Source organism: Lemur catta, chromosome 7 (genome assembly GCF_020740605.2).
Source record: "Lemur catta isolate mLemCat1 chromosome 7, mLemCat1.pri, whole genome shotgun sequence".
NCBI lineage: Eukaryota > Metazoa > Chordata > Mammalia > Primates > Lemuridae > Lemur > Lemur catta.
Window position 1 is genome coordinate 19383459 of NC_059134.1, and position 21820 is coordinate 19405278.

General features: G+C 42.1%; 1 protein-coding gene across 3 annotated transcripts in view; it reads right to left on the reverse strand.

The window, feature by feature from the left end:
* Positions 1-3156: 3156 nt before the first annotated feature.
* Positions 3157-21820, reverse strand: part of LOC123641241 (tubulin-specific chaperone cofactor E-like protein) — a 155585-nt gene continuing 136921 nt past the window's right edge. For all 3 annotated transcript variants that reach the window (XM_045555792.1, XM_045555791.1, XM_045555793.1), the window contains 8 exons: positions 20315-20425; positions 18905-19107; positions 17766-17929; positions 17068-17316; positions 6025-6187; positions 4902-4989; positions 4506-4622; positions 3157-3945 (listed from right to left, as the gene is read on the reverse strand). In XM_045555792.1, the coding sequence (XP_045411748.1) occupies positions 3845-3945; positions 4506-4622; positions 4902-4989; positions 6025-6187; positions 17068-17316; positions 17766-17929; positions 18905-19107; positions 20315-20425 (1196 nt within the window). In that variant the 3' untranslated portion in view covers positions 3157-3844. The remainder of the gene's footprint in view (positions 3946-4505; positions 4623-4901; positions 4990-6024; positions 6188-17067; positions 17317-17765; positions 17930-18904; positions 19108-20314; positions 20426-21820) is intronic.

Below are 21820 nucleotides of genomic sequence, written 5' to 3' on the forward strand. Positions count from 1 at the left end.
ATCTTAATTTTTAAAATATTTCACAGTTTATGCTAGTGAATAAAACAATAGCTAACTTAGAAGCTATGTGCAAACAGTAACACACAATGAAATGTGCAGTGAAAATTCTTCCTCCATTTGTTTCCTTAGCAAATAGAATTTGATTGCTGAGTTCTTCATGGAACGATGAGTCTTTTGTATTTTATTTCTAGCTATAGACACAGAGATCTGTCCCTCTGCCATGGAGATGTTGTCTTATATGAGAGTCGTATTTCAGCAAACATAATTAAACCATCACAAACAGAGCCTTCCATTAGTCAGCCCAGAGTTATTGCTGTTGTGCCGTAGACGCATATGAAAGTATTTCACATTCTGCTGGGGGAGAAAAAAAGACCGCTAAATATTTCATGGGCTTTTCTTGATAGAATTGTTTATTTCTCAACATTTTAAAGAGATACTTAATTTTTCTTGATGGCTATTTTTGTCAACACGTTATTGAAGTAGATATTAAGGGCAAAATTTGCATGGGGTGCCAAGAGCTGGTGTTTCCTGGAGTGATGCTTGCCGTGTGCATAAAAATAAATCTCATACTGTTCTCCAGAAAACGCCCCTGGCGTTTGACGTGTTTTCTAATGCTATATTCTGGTAATCTTTGCATCTAAGGTTTCGAGGTGGCGATGGGTTGGGGGGTGGGAATCATAATTTGATTGGTGTGGTTCAATACGTACATGGGTTTCCTGCAAAAATAAAAAGCAGACACTAGAGGGTGCTGTTTGATTTTCTTTTTCACTGGGTTGTGCTGCAGATGTCAGTGCACGGGGCACTAAAAAATACCATCGTGTTCTCCTAGACAGGACCAATTGCGATGAAATACAAGCTATAGAAATCCCCTGAGTTTTGGGAGAGAGGCTTGGAGTTTCAGGCTGGGCTACATGCTTAATTAATTCAGAATTAGTAAAGAAGTAATTCTTTATTACCCTGGCCCTACGTGATTGTCGTCTTTTGATAATTACTTAATTCCTTTGGTTGAAAGAAATTTTATTAGATTTCAAGCTCTCGCTAAATGTCAAATGGTTCTAAAAATAGCTATAATATTAGACAATGTTAAACAATTAGCGCTCTCAATTTTGCCACTAGGACTTTGAGTAGAGCACATACCTACTACTGGTTAAGAAACTGATTATAGAAATCCCAAATGTCATAAATGCCAGACCGCAAGATGATGTTTCTTTTGATATCAGACAAATACCAAGTCAACAAGATTCCCAAATAACTTCCCTTTTAACCTTTGCTAAGCATGTGCTTTTCCCCCTCCCCTCCTAGAGACAAATCTTTCTGAGCAGCAAGGACAGGCAATGTTCTGGAGTTATCTTAATATATGCCATCATAAGGCTTACATTTGTCCAGTGTCATTTGTAACATAAGAATATTTGGAAAAAATCTTCATGTTCTCATTTTATAGAGGAACATTAAGGTATTGAGGCAGTGAATGATTTGGGTTTGAAGCAGAGAATGAGTGGAAGTCAGGGTGCCTTCCAGAAGTAAACTAGTTTTTAGCTCTGCAGAAGCATTTGTCTTTAATCTAGATAGAACTGAGTGACACAAAGACAATGTGAGAGCCATCCCCACTGATTTCCAGTTCTTCTCCCCTCAAGGCACAGGGGAAGTTTGCACTTCCTCCTTTCTGAAAGCTAGTTACAGCCACGTGACTTGGGTTGGGCAATGAAATGGGAACAGAAGAGATTATGTGTCACTTCTGGGCAGAAGCGTGGAAGGTCTGGGGCGAGATTCTCCGTGCTCTCTTCCCTAGCTGAGTGAACCTTGAAGCCACATGTTGAGCTGGCAGCATCAAAAGATAATAAAGCCTCTGTCAACCTCCATTCCAGCATGACAGTGAGGAGCAGAGTCGACTTGTAAGAACAAGAAAGAAACTTTGGTTGCTTAAGCCACGGAGATTCTGGGGTTTTCTGTGATGGCATCACCACCTGGCTTATCCTGATGAAAGACAAGGGCAGGATACCAACCAAGTGAGAAAACCAAAGGCCAAGAATAAAAGTGTGACAAGAAGGGATTTAATTAAAAAGCTAAAAAAAAAAAAAACCTGGTAGTTTTGAACTGAGTAATTCCTAATGACTTTGATATGTGAATCAATGAAGAGGAGTTATCGCATAAGTGACATATCCTTTCCTCCCGGTATGTTTCTAGTTAAAATTCATCTGAGAAACTCAAGCAAAACAACAAATGCGACATTATTGTGTCCAACTCAATCTGTTTGATTTTGAAAACTAAACCTCCAGTGGTGTCAATGGAAATGGTACATGAGCTCATCAGAACCTTCGGATCTTGGAGTGTGGAGTTGAGGTTTTCACGTAAACAAAACACACACACATGACTTCAGCTTCTATCTTGGTGAGCACAAAGTATTGTGTCTCAACTAAAATAGCTGGCTTGATTCCATGATGCAGCTCAGTCCTCAATATTTTCCCAAAAGATCTCAAGATGTCCAGGCAGAAGCAGACACACATTTTCCCCTGCCAATACTAGCTGTCCTCTTAGCTGCATAGGGTGTGTGGCTGCTGGGAAAAGCTAGAATTTGTTGACTCTCTGGGGACTGGAAGGACAGAGCAGCTCAGGGCAGACTCAGCTACACCCCACTTCTTCAGACCAGTGACAGCACGATGCCGGCACCTTCGACATGTGGGACAATAGCCATTGCACCCACACCCACGTTCAAGGACGCTAAGTGTTTTTGCTCAGCTTTTCAGAGTTCCCAGAAAAATACAAAAATGCTATCAGCTTATCAGCTTAAATCCGAAACAACTTCAAAATAAACTTGAAGTGGGTTTTATTTTGTTTTTGACCTTAAAAAGAGAGGCACTCCAGGGATATATTTAGCAGGCCCTCCATTTTGTAGTTAATTACAGTAAATGTGTGTTTGTATACCACTTACAAAAGAGGACGCTGTGTGTTCTCTTGTGCACAGCACCTTAATGCTCTGCTAACACTCTGCACACACACAGGGACGGCAATAGAACAGCGCATTAACGCTCTGGCCAGCGGTGCCCACCTGGCCCAACTGCTGCTGCCGCTGCTACTTCTTTGTTTTCAATCATAGCATGCTATTTAGTGCACAAAGCTTGACATCCTTAAGAATGATTCCAGCCACCAAGCAATGAGAATACTTGAACACAAGTTTATTTAAGGATAAAACACATTAAAAATGATTTGGTTGATTTGTAAATAGAGAAGGATGGGGTTTGAGGGGGCAGGATGGGGGATGGGGTCGTCCAGGTTAACAATATCCCCGGTGGCCAAAGTTGCCATGGCAAGGTTGGAGGACGTACTGGGTGGGGAAGGGGCTTATCATAAACAGAAGGGGGCCACACACGCACATCTTGGGTCCGACACTTGCAAACATCAGATAGGTTCCTTAGAGGGAGTCACACCTTCCAGTCATCACTTCCAAATTGTTCCAACAGGCCCTCGCTCTGCAAAAGCTGTGATCCAGAAATAGCATGAGCTTGACAGAGTTCTCTGGTCGGATTTCCGGTCAGACTTCTCTGACCAGGATTTTTTCCTTTACTGGCTTTTTTGTGTGGACCAAAGGTTCTAGTGACAGCTGTTTGGGAAATTTGGGCAAGATATACGCATTCCACAACTGGCTTTTAGAAGCCCCGTTGCATACTGCGAAAGAGGAGCTTGGAATGTCACTCATTTCTGGACCTGTGACCGTTGGAGGCAGGTGGCGTCACTTTGAGATGCTGGACACTTTCAAATAGGCTTTGACTTAAGGGCACACACTTTTTATCCTACAGGGAGTTGAAGTAAGTAAAGTACAGTACTTTATATAGCAACCTTGAGTTAATTATGAGGTTGTGCCTGATTTATAGATAAAATGCCATAATGAAATCTGGGTTATGATGAGAAGAAGCATCCAAACTTGAAGTTCAATGGAAGAATTAGAGGCTGTGAACAGAGAGGAACATAGTAAGTCCCATGGGGGCTAAAATACCTGTTTACTAGGGATCAGATGTCTTTGCAGTACTTGACTAAATAAAGCAAATTTCCCTGCCAAGAACCCACTTTATCCAAATGGCCCTGACTGAGGCAGCAAAGTGGCAGAATCAATCCAATCTTTAGGAGAGTCTTGCTGACCTCACAGGGCATCAGGGACACCAGGTGCTAAAGTTTTCTTGTATGCTGAAGCAAACATCTCAACCGAGCGCTAGCCCAAGTAGACGTGGCAGGCAGATTTAGGGCCAATATATTCCCCTTGCATGGTTGGATAATTTATTCTTTTTTAATTATCTTCATCTTTTAGATGAAACAGTGGGGACCAAAACATTACAAAAAAAAAGAGAAAGGCACTAGAATTCCATGGGCCTTTCCCCCATCTTTCCCCTCTTCATTTCTGGAATTTTCATAGGAAAGTTGCTGACTGAGTGGGCTTTGAACCTGAATTTCTCCCAGAGTGCAGACCCTGCCGTGCGCCCTAGCTGCCCGCCCCGAAGTGGAGGGGCGTCTACCTCTGCAGCTCTTGCCGTCCGCCTGCAGGGTCCCCGTCACGCAGCTGCACAGAGGCCCGTCCACCCGGCTCGTGCAAATCTGCTCACACCCTCCGTTGTCCTCACACCAGTCCAGCCCTGCAAAAGAGCAGTTGGGCACATGAACTACACAGTCCAACCCTTCAACTGGTATCGCAGGGCACGGCTTTAACGAGGGAAGAGGACAAAGAACAGCCCAATGCCGTTGAGTTTTTAAAGTCAATGAAAAGATCTCTTCAAGGAAGCAGGCGGTCCTCTCCAACTGGCGTCCCCACCAATGTCCTCATCCACCGGGCTCATGTCATAGGTGAAGCACATCTGAGCCTTCCAATCCCATTGTTTTAATAATTTATAGCATGTTTTAGGAAACATACATACGTTTTCTCCTAATAGGTCCCACTGAAATGATCTGCTCTTTAGGTTCTTTTGTGTAACCTGTGGCAGTCCTGGAATTCTGTGGGCAAGTCTGCAAGACAGAACACCAGAGGGAAAATTTCACACAATTAAGCTGACAACTTATTCTCCACCACACTTCCACCTTCACAAGAGGCGGTGGCTCTGGCCTCAAGCACTACTGCTGCTTAGATTAATTAGAACCAATGCATTCTTGATCACTGAGTCCACTGGGACCCTAGTCTTTATGTCGAGCAGAATTAAATATACTCTCCACACTGGAGTTACATTCAAAGAGGCTCCCTGTCCGGGAATGAGGATTGCCGTATCTCATCAGACACTAATGGATGCAGCAGTGTCGGTATGTAGCTCTGACCATAACTCACATCTTGATTCTGCAAACATGGGGTAAGCTTAAAGCTGGAAAGTTAAAGGTTAGGGGCCACCTACCAGGACAGTCAAATCTTAAGGACATAGCCATAAGTGGTGGGGATGGAAGCCTGGTATGAATGGATGATTGGTTTGTCACCTCACCCCAGTGGCCCCTCCAGAGCCTCAGGCCCTGGAGTAGATGCGATGGCTGTAGCACACCTGGTTGAGCTGTCCTGACCCCAGGAGTTCAGTTCTGTAGTGGAGCGGAGCTTGGCCCAGTGGCCGCCAGACTCAGGTTGCCTGGCTCACTGTCTCCCTGAGACTCCAGTGCAGTGGTTCTCAACCGGGCCAGCTGGCCATGTTCGGAGACACTTTTGGGTGCCGCGGCTGGGGAGAATGTGCTACCAGCATCTAGTGTGTGCAGGCCAGGGATGCTGCCGTGCCCAGAACAGCCTCACAACAAAGAATGATTTGATTCAAGATGTCAATAATGTCAAGGTTTGAGAAACCCTAGTCTAGTGTTAAGCCAATGACCAGTGGGCCTTTCAGAGCGAGAGGACTAAGCAGACCTCCTTCCATGTGTCCTCCCTCTTATTGTTCCACCAAAGATGACCATCCACTCCTCAGCGTCCGCGGACGATTCCAGTTCGGCTGCCTGGCATTGGTGATCCCTGTGCTGGGACACTGGGACAGTGAGAAGGAAGTCTGAGCACTGCATTTTTACACTCGCACTTACGATTTTACAGGAGTACTTTTCTGAGTCACAGAGTGACACTGCGCAGTGAAGGTGAACTTCATCGTAATCCCCAATGAATTTAAAGACGGTCACGTGAAAGCGACAGGTTAGGGAGACCCCGTTCTCCTCGATGCCGATGGTGTTGTCCTTGATGTTCTGACACCTACTCAGAAAAAAATAATGGAATCCTGGCGTCACATTTTTCCCTCATAAGCTTTAATCCTCATCTTCATTTCAAAATTTCACATTTCACATAAAGCCATCGTAAACGGTAAAAATGTTTTTACATTTGAAAGTGACCTCTGGACTGCATGGGCTTGCCATTTATTATTATCACTCCCTCGTATTTTCATAGCTTGTTTTGAAACGTCGGATCCCACCTCGAATTAGTATCCGAACTGCAACTAAACCAAAGTGCCTGTTGGGACCACACTCGATCTCCCCACGCTTGTGTCTCATTCCGCCCCCTCATAATGCTGTGTTTTACTGATATCAATTTAATAAACACAAGATTAGCTCTTACTTCTCTGTATTTTCTTCAGTTAATTATCTATGTTGGCAGGGGCCCCTGACTCAAACTCTCCTGGGAAATCTTCCCACACGTTAAAATAGGTAGGAGCTGGAAGGGAAGGAAGAGCCGTCAAGGATGAGCCGCAGACTGTTTTGATGTAGCTGACCGCCTCTTTTCTCAACTCCCTTCCTTCTTGTGGTATTGAGCCAACAGACAGCCACAGCCAAGACGTCCCTCGGGCACAGATATCTTGCTTCAGCTACTTAGAGTTCCCCAAACGAATCACAGTCTTTTATGCTCCAGTGTCTTTTCATGCAATGTGTCTCCCACCTGGAAGGTCTTTCTGCTCTTCTTCCTGTGCCTACCTCCTGCTCTTCCTACACCACCAGTATCCCCTAATCATGCCCAGGCGAGGCGGGGACAGGTAGCCTTTCCTGGATTTGCCAACAGCACCCTGTTGAGCTCCTGGAATATAGGAATCAAGTCGTATTTCCTCACTGTGTGAGGCATGTAGTAGGTGTTTGAAAATTTTTGTTAGGCAAATGAATGAATGAATGAGTGAATTGTGCTGCCATGGCCAAAGATGCCCCGGAGGAGCCAATAAGCTATTTAAATGATAAAGATAAAAAGGGTGACTCTTTTTCTTATGTTTCCTTTCCCTAGCCCACAGTATTAAGTAGCTTTGCGATAAGAAAAATTAAAAATTGAAGTTATCCTTCAGCATTCCAACACCTATTAAGTTTTGTAATTAGTCTTCTAGGCAAAATTCAAGTTGTTTTTCAAGGCAATAGTCTCTTCGATGCTTTGAAACAAAAACTTACATGCCATACTTTTCGTTGTCACTGCTATTTGTTTGGATAATCTAACTTGTTTTCAAGGATTCTAAAGCGGTAGCAGCTCTCCAATCCACACACACACCTTCCCTCCTAACCAGGGAGAAGACTTGAGGGTGAGGTCTCGGTGGGCAGGATGACTGCCCGGGGGCCTCCCTTAGAGTGAGCTAAGCCAAGCACTAGAATCTTCAGTCCATTAACAAAGGAACACTTGTCTTCCCTCTGTCTAGGCACATGTAGAGAACAGAAGTGGCCTATGTGCCCCCCAGACCTCTGAGCCACCAGTAGAAGTTGGTGCTGTCTCTGCCCTCCGCACAGCTAGGGAGGAATAAGTGACCCCCAAAATACTCTAGTGGACCCATTTTGCTGCTCATTCATTAAGCACTGTTCATTGGGGGAAAAAAAATAATCACATCCCTCCAAGAAAAGTCAGGAGGACTGATGGATTCAAATTCTCCCACATGATGAAATCACTTCCCGCCCCACAACAGTTTAATTTGAAGGCCTTTATGCAGACAGACCCTGGGGTAAGCTGAGATTTATTAACATGCTCACTGGCTCTTTCTCCCTCTCTGGGTCAAATCTATTAAATACTATTTTTAAAATGCTAAATGCTGCCGTGTCCTTCAAAGGAGAAGCAGGCCCTGTAATCGGGGTGTGCATTTGCAGAGTGGCTCAGATCTGAGCCCTTTTATGTTGGGAAAGGAAGATGATAAAGGGAGGAAAGAAACATAAAAGGAGAACTGTGACGTTGACCCATGAGGCTAGGCCTGCAAGACACTGAGTGGTCACCAAGACCCTCCCTCTGCCTCTAAGGAGCAGAAACACCAATTCAGAAAGACAAATGCCTTAGTGAGGTCTTCGCTGAATATGCCACAATATACATCAGCAACCCATGCCACGCACCACGCCTGGTCAGTTAGGGAGTCAGGGTGTCCTGATACCTAAAAGGATTCCTTCTCTGCTCCTTGAAAGTTGGGTGGCCTAGGGTGGGCTCTGTGCCTAACCTCTCTAAGCCGGTTTCACCTGCAAAATAGCGGTTGTCTGTTGTTTACCTTCCCAGAAGCACACTCCTCTTCTCCAAGGGGACCCCGGCTCCTTCCGTCTCCCTCCCCTGGGAGGAAGCCTGCACAGAACGTCCAAGCTCCGGGATCACGCCAGATCTCCACACAATTCAGTGGCTGCAGCAGCACCTGGGCTCGCAAAGGTGGGCAAGCTTCCAAACAAATCAGTAGCCTGCTGATTACCCTCAGTGTGTCAGGAGGGGAAACAGAATCCCCCCTCACCCCTTCACTAGGCTCCAAGCCTCTCTGGGTTTGAACCTCACCAACCTCTTCTCTTTTTCTGTTTCCTGCTCTCTCCACAATCTCCCTGTGTGAGGTCCCTGGCAGGCTCTGGCACCTCCTCCTCTGAGCTACACCTGTGCTGTGCCTGTTCCCCACCCTCCTTTACCTGATACTCTTCCTTCCCTCCACGACACTCCAGCAAGCAATGTCTCTAGTCGGCCACCTTGCCTCCCAATTATGGTTTGGTTTTGCAACCACTAAATGCCTTGTTTTTTGTATAAGCTAGCTTGAATGGGTCCTTACCACGTATAACAAGACGAATTATGATTAATACAGTCACCTACTTTAAGAACTTTTGTAGGCTTCAGGACGACTGACTAGAGGCACCCAGCATGTGTCTCCTCCACAGAGAAGGACCAAAACAGAGGGCAGATAATCACAAGTCGAATAGAGCCTCTAAGACAAAACACTGGAATTCAGCAGGGAAGTGACAGGAAACCTCTGAGGGGAGAAGGAGAAGGAAGTGAAGCAGCTGGCCCAGCTGGGATCAGCTTGGAGCCACCAGAAACTCTCCAGTATGCAGAAAAGGTAAGCAGGGGATCCCCAGCAAGCCATGTTTCCACGATGAATTCCAGCAATCCTAGCCACGGGAGAGCCCCCTATACCCTTGCAGGCCCTTAGGTGAGTGTACGGAGCTGCCTGGATCCACATAATGGCATTGCTGCATAGAGAGAGTTTACACTGGATCCCACACACACCCTGTGATGCAAGCAGCTGCAGCATGGTGCCATTTTGACAGCCCAGTCCCCCCAGACTACACATTGTCCTGGGGCCCAGCAGCCCTGGCATCTCCCATCCCCGGAGCTTTGCTGACATCCCCTGACATCCAACCAGAGGGCTGCAGTGTAAAGACACCAGCTGGACCCAGAAAGGTGGCCAGGTCTCCAGCACTCTAGCCCACGCAGTGTCCCATGCCCTGGGGAATGGGAAATGCAGTGCACTGGGGAGGCTGCCCCTGGGAAAAAGGGAGCCGAAGTACATGTTCTCCAGGGCCTGAGAACAACCTGCCTGAGGCCACTACCACTGACAGCAACCCGATCCTGCCAGCAGCAGGACCACCACACACTTGTATGTCCCTTCAGGGGGCCTAGGGACCAGCACACCCAGGTGCCATCCTTGGGCCTGAGGACAGGTCCACCCTGCCTGCTGCTGCCAGCACCCACACACGTCATCTTGGGGCCTGGGAATTGACTCACTCCACCTGTCACCACCAGCACCCACACACGCCTTCCAGGGGCCTGAGAACTGGCCCATCCAGGCTGCTACCACTGCTGCCACTGGTATCAAAGTGTGGCTTCTGGTGCCATCTGGGGGCCTAGGGATCAATCCACCCACCCGCCACCACTGGTGCCTGTGTATACCACTGGGGGGCCGGACAACAGGCCTGCCCTACCTTGTATAGCCTGTGCCCCTGTGCACCATTTGGGCTCCTGAGGACAGGCCTGCCCAACCTGCTACTGCCAGTGCCCATTCATGTCATCCAGGGGCCTGGGGATTGCTCTGCCATGCCTGCCACTGCTAGTGACCATGCACATCTTCTAGGAGCCCGAAAACAGGCCTGCTCAACCTGCCACCACCACTGGCACCCACCCATACCCACCACCTAGAGACCTGGGAACTGGCCCATCCAGCCTGCCACCACCACTGCTGGCACCTGCATGTGCTGTTTGGGGGCCCAAGAGCTGGCCTGCTGCTGCTAATGCCATCACTAATGCTATACAGCCTTCTCAGGGATATGAGGGCCCACCCACCCACCTGGCCTATCAGTGCCACTGCCAGCACCTGAGCAAGCCAGCTGGAGGCCCAAGGATCAGCCCATCCAGACCTGCTACCAATAGTACCTGCATATACTACCAGGGACCCAAGGACCAGCATGCAAGGCCTGCCACTGCAAGCACTGGTGTCCAAGGACCAGCCCACCTGGCATCCCCATCCCCAGCAAAGCTTCACCACAGTGTCAACTAACAGTTGTAGCCTAAGCCACTGAGGAACTCACAGAATCCATGATGCTGATTACAACTGAAAAAATAATATGGAGACTGCAGTACTGTGCCCACCTAGAATCAAAGCCAAAGCACCCTACACAACCAACATTATAGATATATCTATAGGAAAAAGTCTTCCCCTATGAAAGCCAGTCCATAAAATTAGAAGCAGTGACTATTACATTAGATGCCCAGATATCAATGTAAATACGCAAGAAACATGAAAAGGCAAGGAAACGTGACACCTCCAAAGGAACACAATAATTCTCCAGCAACAAATTTCAACAAAAAATAAATCTATAAAATGACTGAAAAAAATCAAAATAATGATATTAAAGAAGATCAGTAAGATTCAATAGAACACAGATAAATAATACAAATAAATAAGAAAAACAATTCATGATCTGAATGAGAAATTCAACAAAGAGCCACATATCTTTTTTTTAAAAAAAGAAACAAACAGAAATGCTAGAACTGAATAATTCAATGAATGAAAGGAAAATATAATTGAAAGCTTCAAAAATAGCAGAAGAAGGAACTTCTGAAGTTGAATTCAGTTCTTTTGAAATAACCCATTCTGAAAAGAAAAAGAAAGAATAAAAATGAAAAGAGAAAGCCTATGTAAAATATAGAATAACATAAAGCAACCAAATATTTGAATTTGGGAATTTCCAGAAGGAGAAGAGATAGCAAAAGGTATAACAAACCAATTTAATGAAATAATAACTGAAAACATTCCAAGTCTTGCAAGAAATATAGACGTCCAGATACAGGAAGCTCAAAGATCCCCAAAAGATTCAACCCAAAGGTCTTCTCCAAGGCACATTATAGTCAAGCTGTCAAAAGTCTAAGACAAAGAGAAAATTCTAAAAATGGCAAGAGAAAAAAGTCAAGTCACATATAAAGGAATCCCCCTCAGATTTGCAACATATTTCTCAGCAAAAACCTTACAGGCCAAAGGCCAGAAGAGAATGGGATGATAGATTCAAAGTGATGAAAGAACAAAACCTGCTAACCAATAATACTATACTCAGCACAGCTATTCTTCAAAAATGAAGGAGAAATAAAGTCTTTCCTAGACAAGCAAAAAACTGAGGGAATTCATCATCATTAGGACAACCCTAAAAGAAATGCTCACATCTAGAAGCAAAAGGATATCTACCATCATGAAAATACATGAAAGTATAAAACTCAATGGTAGAACAGATACACAAATGAGAAAGAAAAAGGAGTCAAATGTTACTGCTTCAGGAAACCACTAAACAGCAATGATATGCAATAGGAAAGAAAGAAATGAACCAAGGATATATAAAATAATCAGAAAACAATTAACAAAATGTTGACAATAAGTCATCACCTATCAATAATAACCTTGAATGTAAACAGATGAAATTCTCCACTTAAAAGATATAGACTGGCTAAATGAATTTAAAAAACATGACCTAACTATAGGCTGCCTACAAGAAACTCACTTGACCAGTACAGACACATAGAGACTGAAAGTGAAAGTATGGAAAAAGATATTCCACACAAACAAAAACCAAAAGCAAGGAGGAATAGCTACATTTATATCAGATAAAATAGACTTTAAGTCAAAAACCATAAAAAGAGACAAAGAAGGTCATTATATAATGACAAAGAGATCAATTCAGCAAGAGGATATAACAATTCTAAATATATATGCACCCAACACTGGAGCATCCAGATATATAAAGTAAATATTATTGGATCTAAAAGGAGAGATAGACACCAATACAATAATAGTTGGAGATTTCAGCACCCCAGTCTCAGCACTAGAGAAGACCATCTAGACAGAAAATCAAAAAAGAAACACTGGGCTAAATTGCACTTTAGACCAAATGGACCTAATAAACATTTACAGCACATTTTATCCAACAGCTGCAGAATACCCATTCTTCTCATCAGCATATAGAACATTCTCTAAGACAGATCACATGTTAGGCCATGTGGCCAAATTTGTTTAAAAACAAATTTTTAAAAATCATAATCATATCAAGTATTTTCTTAGAGCACAGTGGAAGAAAACTAGAAACCAATAATAAGAGGAACTTTGGAAAGTGTACAAATAGATGTAAATTAAACAACATGCTCCTGAACTATCACTGGGTCAAAGAAGGAATTAAGGAGGAAATAAAAACATTTCCTAAAACAAATGAAAATGGAAACAACCAAAATGGAAATGGAAAAATACCAAAACCTATGGGATACAGAAAAAGCAGTGCTAAAATGGATGTTTATAGCAATAAACACCTACATCAAAAAAGTAGAAAGATTTCAAATAACCTAATGATGCACCTCAAGGAACTAGAAAAGGAAAGCAAAAACAAAACAAACCCAAATTTAGTGGAAGGAAAGAAATAATAAAGATCAAAGAAGAACTAAATAAAATAGGGACTAAAACCAAAAACAAAAGATCAACAAAATGAACAATTGGTTTTTTTGAATGATAAAAAAATTGATAAAGTGCTAGCTAGACTAACCAAGAAAGAGAAAAAAGGCCCATATAAATAAAATCAGAAACTCCTAAAAAGGAGACATTACAGTGGACACTACAGAAATACAAAGGATTGTTAGAGATTATTATGAACAACTATACGCTAACAAACTAGAAAATCTAAAAAAAAAAAATGGATAAATTCCTGGACACATACAATCTACTAAGATTGGACCAGGAAAAATAGAAAACCTGAACAGACCAATAATGAATAACAAGATAGAATCAGTAACAAAAAGTTTCCCAACAAAGAAAACTCCAGGACTAGATGGCTTTACTACTGAATTCTACCAAACTTATAAAGAAGAATTAACACCAATTCTTCTCAAATTACTGCAAAAAATGGAAGAGGAGGGAATTCTTCCTAACTCATTCTAGGAGGCCAGCATTACCCTAATACCAAAACCAGACAAAGACACAACAATAAAAAAGCAAAACTACAGGCCAATACCCCTGATGAACACAGATGCAAAAATCTTCAACAAAATACTAGCAAACTGAGTCCAACAACACATTAAAATGATAATACACCATGAATAAGTGGAATTTATACCAGGGGTGCAGGCATAGTTCAACACATTTAAATCAATAAATGGGATACAACACATCAATAAAATGAAGGACAAAACTCATATGATCATCTCAATAAGTGTAGAAAAAGCATTTGATCAAATTCAACATCTCTTCATGATAAACATTCTCAAGAAATTAGGCACAGAAGGAACAAACCTCAACATAATAAAGGCCATATGTGATAGACCCACAGCTAACATCATACTGAATGGGGGAGAGCTGAAAGCCTTTCCTCTAAGAATTGGATCAAGACAGAGATGCCCACTTTTACCACTCTTTGGCAGCATACTACTGGAAGTCCTAGCCAGAGAAATCAGGCAAGAAAAAGAAATAAAAAGCATCCAAATTGGAGAACAGGAAGTCAAATTATCCCTCTTCACAGATGACATGATCTTATAAGAAGAAAAACCTAAAGTCTCCACCAAAACCTCTTAGAACTGATAAGTGAATTCAGTAAAGTTGCAGGATACAAAATCAGCATTCAAAAATCAGTAGCATTTCTAAACACCAATAATGATTCACTGGAAAAGAAATCAAGAAACCAATCCCATTTACAATAGCTAGCAAAAAAACAGGAATAAATTCAAGAAATGATGTGAAAGTCCTCTACAGGGAAAACTATAAAACACTGATGAAAGAAATTGAAAAGGACACAAACCAATGGAAAGACATCCCATGCTCATGAATCAGAAAAATTAATATTGTTAAAATGACCATACTACACAATGCAATCTACACATTCAATGCAATCCCTATCAAAATACCAACAATATTCTTCACAGAAATAGAAAAATAAATCCTAAAATTCATATGGAACCACAAGAGATCGTGAATAGCCAAAGCAATACCAAGCAAAAAGGACAAAGCTGGAGGTACCACACTACCTGACTTCAAAATATACTACAAAGCTATACTAACCCAAACAGCAATGGTATTGATGTAAACACAGACACACATACCAATGGAACTGGATAGAAATCAAAGAAATAAATTCATGTTTTTACAGCTAAATAATTTTCAACAAAGGCACTAAGAACATAAGAACATATATTGGGGAAAGGACACCCTATTCAATAAATGGTACTGAAAAAACTAGGTGTCTATGTGCAGAAGACTGGAAGTAGAACCCTATCTCTCACCATGTACTAAAATCATCTCAAAATAGCTTAGATATTTAAATGTAAGACCCCAAAATTAAAAACTTCTGAAATAAAATGTAGGGGAAATGCTTCAGGACATTAGCCTAGCAAATATTTTGTGGCTAAGACTTCAAAAGCACAGGCAACAAAAACAAAAGTAAACAAATGGGACTATATTCAACTAAAAAGCTTCTGCACAGCAAAGGAAACCATCAAAAGAGTGAAGAGACAACCTGTAGAATGCAAAAATATATTTGCAAACTATTCAAATGACAAGAGACTAATATCTGGAATATACAAGAAACTCAACCCAACAGCAAAAAAAAAAAAAACAAAAAACAAAAAACCCACAAATAATCCCATTAAAACGTGGATAAAGGAGCTGAGAAGATATTTCTCAAAAGAAGACATACAAATGGCCAATGGGTATATGAAAAAATGCTCAACATCACTAATCATCAGGAAAATGCAAATCAAAACCATAATGAGATATCATCTTACCCCAGTTAGAATGGCTATTATGAAAAAATTAAACAATAACAAATGCTGGCAAGGATGTAGGGAAAAGGGAACTCTTATACACTGTTGGTGGGAATGTAAATCAGTACAGCCATTTTGGAAAGCAGTATGGAGTTTTCTCAAAAAACTAAAACTATAACTACAATATGATCCAGCAATCCCACAACTGGGTGTTCATCCAAAGAAAAGGAAATCAATATATCAAAGAGATACATATAGTCCCACGTTTGTAGAAGCACTATTCACAATAGCCAAGATATGGAATCCACATGTCAGTGGATGAATGATAAAGGAAATGTGGTATGTATACACAATGGAATGCTATTCAGCCCTAAAAAAGAATAAAATGCTGTCATGTGCAGCAACATAGATGGAACTAGAGATTATTATGTTAAATGAAATAAGCCACTCATACGTGGGAGCTAAAAAAGGGATCTCACGGGAGTAGACAGTAGAATGATGGTCACCAGAGGCTCGGAAGGGTGTGTGGGGAGGGGATGAAGAGAGGTTGGTTAATGGGTACAAACATACAGTTAGATAGAAAAAATAAGTTCTAGTGTTCAATAGCACAGTAGGGTGACTGACTATATTTAACAACAATTTACTGTATATTTCAAAATAGCTGTAAGAGATTTGAAATGTTTCCAACACAATGAAATGATTAACATTCAAGGTGATGGATACTCTAAATACCATAATTTTATCATTACACATTTTATGCATGTATCAAAATATCACATGTACCCCATAAATATGTATAAATAAAATTATGTATCAATAAAAATTATCAATAAACATTTTTAAAAAGTAATTCAAATAAAGAAAGAAATTATTGTGTTAGGGTGATGGGAATGTTCTAAAATTATGATGATGTTTGTAATTGTCTGAAAATTTACTAAAAATCATTAAATTTTATACTTAAAGCAAGTACATTTTATTGTATGTAAATTATATATAATAAAGCTGTTAAAATGAATTATTATAAAATATAATATGTGTAAACAGCATGACATAACCAGTAAATGTTTTTAAAAAGTAAAGATAATTATTCTTATTGCAGTTAGTCTATAGTCTTTTCTTCCCATTCATTCATTCTTTCATTCAATAAATTTTGTTATGTACCCATCTATGTTTGAGGAAATATACTAGGTGATGGGCACATAATGTTGAGTGAAAAGAAACTTGTTGAGTTTATAGGCTATTAATTTCTTTTTTATTTTGGTAGCTATCCTATTTGTTAACCTTTATTTATTCTCATTACATACTTTCGTTTGTAGAATTCCACGTTCCTCTCAAATTGAAGTTCAAAGTAGGCAAGACAGAATTCCCCTCTCTGATCACATTGAGAATAAAGCATCTTGTAGTTAATGCCACATGAACTTGGGGAGTCCACTACTAAACTGCTGTGTGATTTTAAACAAGTTTCTCGATCTTGTCTGTAAAACAAGGCTTATGATATCTATATCATAGGTTATTATAAAAATTAGATGGATTAATAGATGCAAAACACTGGCCTTGTAGGTAGTCAACAAATATTGGTTCCCATTCCCTTCCCTAAAAAATGATGTGGACAATATTATACTAAAGGTTCTGAGATTGTTTTCTATTAAGAGGCTACTCACCCTCCTTCAATGATGAAATACCGGAGCTTATCGTTGCTGTCGCGGGAGGGGGTGGCATAGCATTTGTTGAGCGTTAGGATCAACTGTGTGGAGTCAGCTCCAACCACAAAGACCCCTACATACAGCACATCTCGGGTCGTCAACACTACTTCCCCCTGGCGGTAAGGATGTTTGTAGGAGGCATTTTTGTAGAGCGCCATCTTGGTGGTGAAGCTGCCTTCTTGGGTTGGAACTGTCAGGTTAATGACACTAAAAGGGAAACATCATGAGGCAGGGAACCCTAAACAATTATATTTATTCAGTTATCTACCATTTTTCAAGCTGAAAATGCAGAGGGAAGGCAAAGCATGCAGTGGTGAGGTCTAAGGCTGTGCTATCCGCTATGGTACCCAGTAGCCACATGGGAAATGAAATGAAATGAAATGAAATGAAATGAAATGAAAAATTCAATTCCCCAGCCCCTGAGCCACATTTCAAGTGCTCAGTGGCCACATGTAGCTACTGTATTGGATAGTACAGATGGAACATTTCTATTATCATAGAAAGTTCTATTGAACAATGCTGGCCTAAAGTGTTCAAGAAATGTGAATTATGTTTTTCCTAGGGCAGCAAAGGCAAATGCTAGCAATTTTGATTATGCAAACCTTAACTGTCAAGGAAAAGAAAAGACAATGTGCACAGCCCGGGAGATCCTCTACCTTAGCATAGGCTTCACAACGGAATCCAAGGAGATCTTGATATCCAGCTCATAAGCGCATGAAAACTCCACATTGATCGTGCGGTCCCTGGTGATGATGTTGCCAGTGTTGTTGGCACTTTCGATCCAGATTGTGTTTTTATACATGATATGAGTGGCATTGGACTGCAAGCAAGGGGAGGTCAGAAATCATTAAGTCTGGGAGTGAGTACGTGGCTTGCATTTCAAATCCATATCCCTGAAAATAGAGAAATGGCTTCATTCCATAACTAATGCAGAGGCCAGTATAAATCAGTATGGTGCTAGCCTCAGCATTTACTAGGGGGAAGAAAAGTATTACAATAGATGTCAAGAGCACTCTTCAGGGTGATAACCTTGAATGTCCACAGAGGGTGATTTCATCGATCACTGAATTCTAACTACAACCAGCCCCCAGTTATCTGTGGGAACCCAAGCTAGGAAGAGCATGAAATACTGCCATGGCAAGGTAATAGAAATCTTCTTTTTTAATGCTCCGTTTAAACTCCCTCCACCAAATCTTTTACCAGACGTGGACCAAAATGAAGACGTGTAAGTTTCACCTCTTTACTCCTTTCACCTTCTGATAAAAGTGTTAATGAATAGAGCTGTGAATAAAAGACACAAAGCAGGAAGGAGAAAGGAGAGAAGTATGATGCTTTGCCAACCTACACGCTGGATAATCTGACACTAGAAGGTGGGACCTCACTATCTTATACATATAGTATTTTATATTTAAATTTTATATTTTAACACCCAACTGTTAAATGATATTTGGGACTCCCTTACCCTGCAAAATAGCTGAGCTCAGCTGCGTTTACAATGGAAACAAGAGAAATGTAACAACAATTCTGTCCACATGCTGGACAAAGGACTTCAGCCGGCATCACAAACCAAGGAAAGAAACACGTCACTGATCGAGCTCTCTCCATTCAGTCACCGCTTAGCACCAAAGGACGATCACCCTTGCTGTCCTTCATGTTGCACATGCCTTTAGCTGTTCCCCAAGGAGCTCATTTTTAAGTAGATCACCCTAAAGTTGGCTTTAAGGACAATAAATGTGCAAACACGGGGGGCTGTCACTACTTCTGCCAGGTGCCCTTTGCTGTCCCATTTTCTCACCTGCACAATGTTTCCACAATTCCCTTTGGTGTTGTTGATCTGAAAGGAGATAAAATCTTCCCCCTCGATGCCGGTGCACTGTCTGTCATTGATCCTCACGCCCTCCCTCTCAAAGCCGAGCTGGAAGAGTTTGCACTTAGATATGGACACTTCCATCTGGGCCGCCTTGCAGGTCACCTCTGCATCAATAATGTCATATGAGTCTGTGGGAACAGTTATTACAAAAGGCAAATCAGTGGGAGTCTTACTGCACGGGTGGGGGTGAGGCATCCCATCACCATTCTCCTTTAGAAGACACAAACGATCTCCATTCAAAGGCTGTAGCATTTCTAATTACACTTTGATCAGACCAAATGAGTTTATGAATTCATTCGAAGCACAGGCAGAGGCTTTTTAAAAAGATAGCAATGCTAATAAAGTGTCTTTTGTCTTTTCTTTATAAACCCAGGTCTTCCCCCTATGACACTGGTGGCAGCTTCTTTTCCATAAGCTCCATACAGAATCTGGCACACTGGGGCCTGGCCACAGAGCACGCCCTCAGGGACAGCAGTGCTGGCCAGGCCACACTCAGAGCCCTGGCTGAATCCAGCTCAGAAGAACTCCTAGAGATCCCCAGGTGAGCACTAGGAACTTGCTTTCTGACACAGCGATGCAGCAATTGACATTTTCCCTGTGCATGTAAACACCAGCTAATAAGCACTACAGAAACAGAGGAAAACATTTTTATCCACTTAGGTGAAGCCTTTGTCCCCTCCCACGGAGCCTTTCAGTCAATTAGGCCTTTATTCTCCAATGATGTTAAATTTAGCACATGCCTCTGAGTTACTTGGTTCCAGAACAGGAGCGGAGCTGGAAGGCAAAGCAGCTCTGCTTCAAGCTGCTACGGATGAGGCCATTTCTACCCGAAGGGAGCTACAGTTAGGAACAAGACCTAGAGTCCTAGTTATTTATGGCTTGCTTCAAACTTTTCAGTTGTCTCTTAAGGACCAAAAAGCACTGGGCTAGATAAAGCTGGCTTTAAAGGAGCCTTGAGGCACCTGGCACCCTGGTCCTATTTCTTTCATACTGGCGTCAAACCACTTTAATTCCTCGTGCGTCCAGAAGATCAATATGGACCTCTTTGATGTTGAACGTGGCCTCAGACGGAACTGGCCAATTCCATTCATGCACACAGTTATGTGTTATAATTTACAGAAGAAAAGGATGTAGCTATGAGGAAATGAACGTTCACCTACTTTGAAGAGGTTGGAGTGCTTCCTTGTTCTGCTTAAATGCTCCCGAAGGCTTCGCTACTTGGATTTCTAACCTACAGCGTGTGATGCATCAGGGGTCTCGCCTGGAGCTTTGCTATGCACTGCCAGGCCGCTCCTACGGGCCTTGCTGGGTGGGGAGGTGGCACTTGTCACTCACTGTTTCCGTAGGGGGGCGGCTCGATGCAGCCGCACAGCTCCCGGCCGTTGCCCAGCTCGCAGGTCCTGTTGGGACAGTCCGCCCCGACACAGGGATCTTCAACCACTCCTGCTAAAAAGGAAAACACACAGAAACACGCACAACTTGATTTTCACACCTACGCAAGGTAGCATGTGGTTCCACCCTGGACTTGCCACTTTTACCAAATCAGAAATGGCCCCATGGCAGCTGCAAGTTGACAGGCCAGGCAACCTTCCAGAAAATAATGGCGATAGCTAGTAACTGGGTGCTTGCTATGGGCCTGGCAATGTGCTTCATGCTTTAGCTGGATTATCTCCTTTGACCCTCACCAATACCCTTCAAGCCAAGTCTTATAATCCCCATTTCACAGGTGAAACTTGCCCAAGGTTGCAAGTGAAGGTGAAGACTGAATACACAGAAGCTCGTAACTGCGAAGGTGCACCACGATTACTGTGCCTACTGCACTATATTCCAACTACTTGCGTTTGTCTCTTGACCTTTACATAAAGAGTAGGGTCGGTCCAAATCATTTATCTCTATGTTCCCAGCATCCAGCCACCTCATAGCTGGTGCACAATAAACATTTGTCATTAATGAATATTTTAGGGCCAGTAAGATACCAGAGAAGTCCCCATACCAGAGCTTCTTAGTCCTTTTTGATTCATGGTCGACTTTCCCCCATAAACTTCTACTTGATTTTATAAAAATAGACAAACCAAAAACCTCCACACAACTTGCCAGCATGACTTAGATTCATTGTACTGTTTTGCCAAAAGGGCAAAACTATAAGTAAAATAGAAATGTATGTGCAGTATCATCATCATGTTATTACCAACAATATTTCTATAACAGATGAGACTACCTGTAACTCTGTAAAATATTCAATGCCTTAGTTTGAGAACCACTAGCTGGGAGCATCTTCTTTTAGATACTCATTTCGTTATTTAAAGAATCTCTCTTCCTATCAAGATAGAACAATCCTCCTGTTCATCATGGTGTATGATGGTTAGTGCTAAAGCAACAACTGTTCAATCCCAGCAGGAGCCAAGTTGGCTTCAAGAGATTTTTAAAAAAAGAGTTTAAAAAGGATCCAAAATTTCAGTTAGATAGAAGGAATAAATTCAAGATATCTATTGTATATCACAGAGCCTATAGTTAGTAACAATATACTGTATACTTGCAAATTACTGAGAGTATATTTTAAGTGTTCTCACCATACACGCAGAGAGAGAGAAAGTTTAAAAACAAAACAAAATCCTCAAGCTGTCTCATAGCTCCACATAGCTCCACTGATTTGGCCGCCATGCCCCTCTGGTCAGTAACTACTTGCACTAGGTGGAAGCACATGGATGGCTTAGCATCAACCTGTCTTAATTTCTGGAAAGACGACTGAAGGAAATCCTTCAGCATCATCTAAATACATTCACTTTTTTTTTTTTTTTTTTTTGAGATGGAGTCTCGCTTTGTTGCCTGGGCTAGAGTGAG